At 30.9% G+C, this 8,560-nt stretch overlaps 1 protein-coding gene across 1 annotated transcript in view; it reads right to left on the bottom strand.

The window, feature by feature from the left end:
• LOC106791687 (myb-like protein H) overlaps positions 1–8,560 on the bottom strand; it is a 133,314-nt gene that overhangs the window by 18,452 nt on the left and 106,302 nt on the right. Inside the window, exon 3 of the mRNA XM_014757530.1 lies at positions 6,398–6,459. Coding sequence (XP_014613016.1) covers positions 6,398–6,448 — 51 coding nt within the window. The 5' untranslated portion in view covers positions 6,449–6,459. The remainder of the gene's footprint in view (positions 1–6,397; positions 6,460–8,560) is intronic.

Below are 8,560 nucleotides of genomic sequence, written 5' to 3'. Positions count from 1 at the left end.
CGGGCAGGGGGGAGAGAGGTATTTTTCTCTTCCGACTTTTTTTTTTTATTTTACGATTCGTTTTTCCCTCTCGTCGCGAAGAATTCAGCTAGCCTTGGAGAAAGGCCAATTTTTTTGTTCTTTTTTTTTTTTTGCTTTCTTCCTCTTCTTCTTCTTTCTTATTCCTTTTATCGACGATGTTTACTAACAAATCTCATAATCAGACAAAAAACATCCGTGGTCCTCGACGAATTCATTTCGAAATTTTGCGCAAGAAGGTTAGAAGAAAAAAAAAAAAAAAGAGAGAGAGAGAGAGAAAAAATAATTCAAATAGACATTTGTGCAGTTTGGTTTGTGCAAAGAACATAGTAGAACTTTGATGAATAATTTGATTTCCTAGTGAATATTCATTAATATGCAAATAAGGATAGATAGCTGACGAAGAAGCTCACGTTCGGTGGTGCTTTGAAAACGTTTCAGAGGGGGGGAGGGAGTGGAGTGGATAGAAGGACTATATGGGATAGGATAAGGGGGTAGGGGGGACAAGGGGGGAGGGAATGAGTTTTACGTATGCCATGAAATGTGGATCTCTCGTGAGAAGTTGCTGCTTCGACGTAAAGGGTTGAAAATTTATCCTACTAGTACTCAAGGTTCTATGTATCATCGAAAAGTTTGCCCTACGAAGGTTAGTAGGCTCAGTCAAAAGGGACTAGGCTCGTTCAACATTTACCCCCGACGAATATACCGTGATAACGTTTGCACGTTTGCTAAGAAGAATTTTGATAAGACAATAGAATATATTTTGTTGCTTTTGAATTTTTCTATACTCTAATATTTTGTCTTTTATTAATTTGTTTTTTTTTTTCATAGTTTATATAATGTGATGATATTAAAAATAAAAATATAAAAAAAGGTATTATAAATTTGATCGATCTCTTTATAAACTATGATTATATTTGATATATAATAATATTCGTAAAATTATATAAGATTTCGTAATACGTTTTATATATCAATTACATTATAATAGTATTATTTGTAAAATAAAATTTTCATGAAGATATTATATGAAATCGGTATTATTATCTGTGTGTTTAATTCATTATTTTAATCAATTAAAGGATTAACGAATGATATTCGTATAAATTAAATCGACTATACTTATTATTAAAAATTTTCCTTCTCATATATTTTATCTTTCTCTCTTTCTTTCTCTCTCTCTCTCTCGTTCTTTATCTCTTTTTTTTTGTGCCTATTTTAATCCGAAATATTATTTCACTTTTTTATACTCGCTGAAAATACGATTTTTTTTTTTACGACACGCGCGCGACGCTTAATGCAAGATAAAAAAAAAAAAAAGAAAAAAAAAAGGCAAAGAAAAGGGGGAAAGATCGTACAAACTGCCAGGGTATCGTAAAGAAGGGAATCTCTATGAATTCTAACGGAGGAGAGCTTTTGGATTACATGTAAGCCCTAGATAGGAAGACAGAAAAATGGACGACGACTGAAATGGAGAATACTGGAGACAATGCAATTCCGGAACTTTGTAGATAACTGCGTTCAGAGAGACGTACACGTGCTACCGAAGCATCCTCGTCTCAACTTGAAAGATTTATCATCATCTTTTGCTCTAAAATATGAAATTCATAAAGAGAAAAAAAAAAAAAAGGACGAAGTAAAACATAAAAAAATTACGGGGGAAAAAAAAAATATATATATATAAAATGTATATTCAAATATTCCGATCGTGTTCAGTCATTTATAAAAATGTTTCGACGTAATGAAAAATAATCGACGTAAAAATAAATTTAATATCTATTAAATTACTTTACTCCCCCTGATAGTAGATTACACTTCATACATCGTTGATACGATTCAATTTCGTTAATTTCATTTAAGAGTAATAAATAATTTGTTACGAACAATTATTACATATCGTACGAATGATTGCAACGTTTGAACAAGTACAAAAAAGCATTTGACGATAATTGATTGCAGAGAACTACGTTATCGACGATGTACGAAGTGTTGCATATCTACAGGCGATTTTTCTTTTTCTTTTTCTTTTTTTTCTATTTATTAATAATTGACGCGAAATAAAATAAGATTAATAATTAATGATAAGTGATAGAACGATCGATTGTAAGATAATATTAAAGATTTCAACTATATAGACGTGATATATATTATATATTGAATATAAATATGATGATATCGATTCGAAGAAAATACCGCGGTAGGAAATGCTTCGCATCGCGTTATACGAGTGAAATTTCGTAAACGAGAACATGCCATTCCGCTATGATTTAAAATAGAGGGAAACTGTTACTACTGTAGGATATAGACGAAAAGGGATTGGGTGTAATGGAGACAGAGATAAAGAGACAAACATACAGACATACAGACAGAGACATAGAGACATAGATAGAGATAGAGATAGAGAATGAGAGATAGAAGTTATGTAACCGCAATTGCATTTGCGGATTTCAGGCTGATCGTTCGTAAAATTCCATAGCGCATATACATTTGGGAATTCAAATCGAGCTTTTCTCTCGATAATAATAACCATTTTCTCTTCCGGGGAATAATAAAGATTACGACCTGGTAGTAAAAGAAAATGGTTGTTGTTAGTCTCTCACGTAAGAAATAACAATTCTGCAAGATTTTGCAACGAGTAAGAAAAATAAAAACGACGATGATATATGTTCTATATATATATATATGTTAACGGCGTATAAATTATTATACTATGACTAATTAACATATTTCAAAATTATTTAACGATGTAATAAACGAACGAAAGTTTTTCGTAGAATCGATTAAAAAAAAAATAAAGAAATAAAAAAGTAATCATTAGTAAACGATTAACGCGAGAAAATTCATTTATTTCTGTTGCATTTTATCGCAATACGAATTTTTATTAATACAACAAAAAAATTGATTATTATCGCGCGAATTTTTTTTATCATACTTTTTTTTTTTTTAACCGAGTAAAATAATTTGTTTGACCCGTTAATAATAACGCGTATCGCGTATTATAACGAAACGAAACGAAACAACGCAACATTTCCCAATCTTTTTCTCGATTATTATTGTTACAACTACGTGAATAGTATAGGTGAACGTTAGTTTACCGTATATACACGCTTATTATTATTATTTTCCTTTTTCGACAAAGTATAAAGCTTACGGGGCCAAAATGTCATACTCGTAATTTCGTAATGTCGTGTTATAACATAGTCGTTGTTATCGCGACGAAACGTGCGTTACCCCCTTCCCCCCCCCCTACCATTTGCCTACCTCCTGTCTTTTCTATCTTTATCAACTCTCTCTCTTTCTCATTTCGAGTAGGAAAACTGGAAGAGTGAGTAATAAACTCGTAGGAGACGATAAGAGCGTGCCAAAGAATTTTTCAAGAATTTTTCTTCCTTTTCCCTTTCCTCCCTACCCCTCCTATTCCATATTTTTGTTTGTCATTGTTTCGAGATAAAAAAAAAAAAAAAAGGAAAAATTGTATAATATTGTGTAACACGGGACAATAATAATAATATTACTAAGTTTAATTCTTAGGGATGTTTTTTTTTTTTGGGACAGGTTTAAATTAAATGAACAATCTATTTATCCGTTGAACTTGATAGTTATGTTCACTAGTCAATCTAACATCATTTTTCATTACAGTCATAAATATTCACTATCTTATATATAGAGTCAATTTTAAACCGTTATCCTACCATAAATTTTCGTACACTACTGTTATTTATTAACTATTACTTAGTAATAATATTAGGAAAATTTTCGATAAGAACAAAATTTTATTATATTAACAATAATAATAATAATAATAATAATAATAAATATTATTTTATTTTATTTTTCTACGATAAAAAAATAAAACAATCGTAACAGATCGTAAAAAATAAATGAGGAAAAAAGGGGGTGCAGAGTGGGTGGGGTTTTTTTTTAGGATATTTGAGATGAATGTGATGTATGTATGTAAGCTATGGAAAAGGGTAGGAAAAAAGGGATAATAGTGAGAGTTGTTAAAGGGGTTGTAGGTGGTAAAAGAGAAATATGATTCCTCGTAACGATACTCGTTCAAGGGAATTTCACTTCGTAAGCTTGGAAAAATCGCGCTCGCGTTTCGTTAACTCTTCGTACAATTCAAATGGAATTCAAGCTTCAAACGGAATCGTTGTATAACGCGCGCAGGTTGCCGTGCGTTGTCCTTGAGGGTGAGAGACGCATAAACGGGGTGGGGAGGGAGGGGTGGAAGAGGAGGAGGAGGAGGAATAGATCAAAGAGAGTTTTCCTCTGGACTTTTGTGCGACCGGAGATGAGACGAGGAAATACACACACACACACACACACGTAGAACGTGGATATAAATGTAATAGGAAGATAAAAAAAAAAAGAAACAATTATAATAAGGAAAAAAAATGATATGCCAGTTGTATCGTATGTTTTTTTTTAACGATAGAACAAGAAAATATGATCCGTGATCGTATTTTACTTTTTTACTTCCTTACTTTTATAAACAATCGATTGTTGGAAAAAAAATGCAATATTGTTGTTGCTCTTATTACTCGACGGTGAAGTAAGATGAACATTTTCTTTCTTTTTCTTTTTCTTTTTCTTCTTCTTCTTCTTCTTCTTCTTTTCAGCTATCTCGTTAAAAAGGAATATCATCTCATAGTTGTCGTCAAAGTTATAACAATTTTCTTGTATTATTTTGCCTTTTTTTATTACTACTCTTGTTTTGCTTATTTCTTTAAACGTTTTTAACGTAAAAATTGATATTCCATGTTGAAATATAAAGTTGTAAACGAATGCCAATAATAGGAAATCCAACGAGCACACCTACGAAGTAACAATTCTTCCCTTTTCATCGATATTTTATCGAGTTATGAAGCCTCGAGTCATACACCGTGTAACAGTCTGCGTTAGTAACTTTAACTGTGGATGTAACACTGTAATTGGAAACTGTAACTATATTACATAGACCCCACGCTATACGTGTAACAGTAATACGTGTATTAGTAATCATAGTTGTATAGTAACTGTAACAGGAAATAAGTAACACGTATTAGTTATTGTTGTAACTGTATACCAGTGTTGTAACGTTGCTAAACTTCAACACGCCATATTTGATGATAAACTTTATAAATGCTAGTTGTGGATTTCCTATAACTTTGGTTAGTCTTAAAATATTCATTTAAATATTCAACGTGTCACGTGTTATAATATGTAACCGTTAGTTAGTTGTAAACTTACGTGTAACATTTCTAAACTTTGAGTTATGTTGTATTTGAAAAAGAAAAAAAAAAAAGAAAAGAAAAACAACTTTAGGATATTCCTTGGGGATTTTTATAAACATTTTTTAATCTTACGAAAAAAAAAAAAAAATAATTATTTGTGAAATAAATGAGACCAAAACTTTAATTTAAAAAAAAAAAAAAAAAAAAAAAAAAAAAGAAAAATATTATAGCATATAAACAAAAAGCGAGACATCCCGTTTATATATATCTTCGAAAGCGAGAGACGAGAAGCGAGCCCTCTTTTAACTTTTCGATTAATATTCCAACCGAGCTTCGTTTTCCTTCCTTCACAATTCATTTCCCCTTACACCCCCCCCCCCTTTACTCCCAAGTCCTACACCACTCCACCACCTTTTATTCCAAAACCACCTAGCACCATCCTTAGCCGTCACTTTCTTCTGCAGTATCTCGTTCTTTCGCACGATTCACATAAATCTTCGTAGTTTTAATTGCGTCCGACCAAGGTGGTCTACTTAAATAATTCAAACGCTCGACCTTTTTCTATCCTTTCTTTTTTTCCATCTTCTTCCTTTACTTCGTTTCATACTTTTTTCTTTCTTTCTTACTTTCTTTCTTACTTTTTCTTATTCCAATCCAATCATCGTCGAACGAACGAAAGTACGAACGAACGAAAGCTCTCGGAGCTTATCCCGGATTTAATAAAATGCATAAAAATGAATGATGATTTCGAAATAATATCGTTGGATGAATAAGTGAATTATAAACAGAAGATATATATGTATATATTTATCTCTTTCTCTTTTTTTTTCTTTTTTCTTTATATTTTCGTTAACGTCGGAGAGCGGAAGTCGGTAAGTAAGATCTCTGTAAATGTTCACACATTTCGAATATGGTTTTACTTCCGTTATATGACAGGATGTTACTTCAGATTTCTATCGGGGAAAAAGTATCTAATGTATACTTCTTTGCAATATTTCTTCCCTCCCACAAACCCTTTCAAATATCGATCTTATTTCCATTATCGAAAATGGTGCAAAAGAAAAAAAAAAAAAAAAAAAAGAAAAAATCAACGTAGGAAATCAAATGCGAGGATATATAAGGGTGAGTGAGGGGTTAAAAAAGAATAAAGAAAAATGACTCACGATGTTCATCTCTTGTTCGTGTATTTCCTTGTAAACCTCGACGATCCTCATAAGGGCGAATCCTGTAACAGAAAAAAATATCAATAAATGTTACATCAATTTGTCTGTTTTATATTATGTAAATCGATATAATATCGCGTATCGAAAAATTCACCAAACACATACACACACACACACGAACATTGGAAGAAAAGGAACAATGGTGGTTGTTGGTTGTGTTATTGTTGATGGGTGGTGATAGTGGTTGTGGTTGTGAAGGGTGAAGGTGGAAGAAAAGAAGTGATGGTGTAGGAAGGGGGTAAGGGTGAAGGGGGAGCTTTCACGTAGCACAGAGAAAACTTTCGTTTTGAATAATTCAAACCCATGGGCTTGGGTAGCACGATACTTTAATCTTGGTTGGAGTGAGATAGAAAATGTTGGATAGCAAAATAGTGAAAGATAGAGAGAGAAAGATATATATAGAAAGTGATAGACATTACAGTGGTCGCAAGCACTTTTCGAACGACTTTCCACTCACAAAGCTCTTGCGAGCTTTTTTATCCTGGTGACAAAAAACAAACGAATGCGTTCGATCGTGAAGCTTTCAAGAAGAAGAAGAAGAAGTATCCCGCGATTTTCACGAAACACGTGCGCACGAATTCAAGGAAAACTTTAACGGGACTCCCCCATTATCAAACTTTTGCTAAACATTTTTATTTTGTTTTGTTTTGATTTGTTTGTTATCTTTCTTTATCCCCCTTTTTCACGTTTCCTTCCTGTTTGATATTCTCCCATTCTAGGTATAGGAATCTATTATTACTACTAGTACTATTTTTACTAGTATGAGTGAGTTTTTCGATAGATCAATTCAATGATACGCAAGAAACATTTTCTTTAGATAAAGAACGTTAAAAATCTTTTTCAGGAATGCTCCTTCGTTCCGTTTCAAATCCATTTGATCGTACTCAAATATTGATTATCAAAAATATGTAGGTTACCTCTTTTATTTTCTATATATATATATATTTAATTTATACATTTTTATATTACGTGTGAAATGAATTATTTTGATTTTAGATATTCATTTGATCGAGATTTAATTTATTATTTTTTATTTTATTTTTTTTTTCTATATCGATAGTTGAATGCAAAACAATTGTATGATTTTGGAAAAAGGTGTATACTTATTTTTTCCTTAAAAAGTTAACATAGCATTTAATTGATTATTAATTTTTCAACCATTGGGATAAATTATTTTCATCGTTATTTGATTATACTAAAAATGAGATTCATTGATATTATTTCTCTCTATAGGAAAATAAAAATGATTTCATTGGAAATAAATAATTGATTCAGTTATATCGAAAACAAAAACAACAAAAAAATATCTAGATAAGAAGATTAAAGTATTTTTAAATAAAAATTTATTCAAATATTCGTATAATCTTATTGTTATTTTATTAAATATCGGAATATTCGTATGATGAAAATACTTTGAAAAAAATTGTTATTGTATTTATAATATAAGAACATTTTCGAAAATATTGAAAAATTATCTAGTTAATTGGAATATATCCGTAAATACATTTTCTGTAAATGTTAAGAGCTTTACTTTGAAGTAGAAAATGTACAACGTATATAGAAGAGATCTCGTGCAAAACTTGAATGTAAATGTAATAACACGTTGGAGACACGAAATGTGAGTTTTGAGAGACCAAGATCTATGATAATTTAACTTCTCTTTCTCTCTCTTACTCTCGCAAATATATCTTTTGACCCTTCGAGCTTGACAGATAAGTTACGAGGGCTTCCTTGTATTATATGGGGTTTCTCGATGGACATGCTCGATCCCTTGACACGCGAAGCCCCATATGAATTATGCTACTGAAAGTATCAGACGACTTTTTAATTATCTTCGACGTGTCTGCATTTTCATTTCTAAGGTATCATATATATAATAGTGTAATATATAATTTTGTAAGAATCAAAGGTTTTACAAAACAAACAAGAAAAAAGAGAGAACAAATAAATAAAAAATCAATCGAGTTATATCGCAATAATATATTTTTTCTTTTCTTTTAAAGTTAAATATAATTAGTATAAAGTATAATTAAGAAAAGAACGTGAACTTTTCAAATATTATAATAATAGTAATAATATAATATATACAATAATAATAATAAT

Source organism: Polistes canadensis, unplaced genomic scaffold, assembly GCF_001313835.1.
Source record: "Polistes canadensis isolate GaletaPanama2010 unplaced genomic scaffold, ASM131383v1 scaffold_331, whole genome shotgun sequence".
NCBI lineage: Eukaryota > Metazoa > Arthropoda > Insecta > Hymenoptera > Vespidae > Polistes > Polistes canadensis.
Note: the sequence above shows the minus strand (reverse complement) of the source record. Positions and strands in the feature narration are given on the sequence as shown.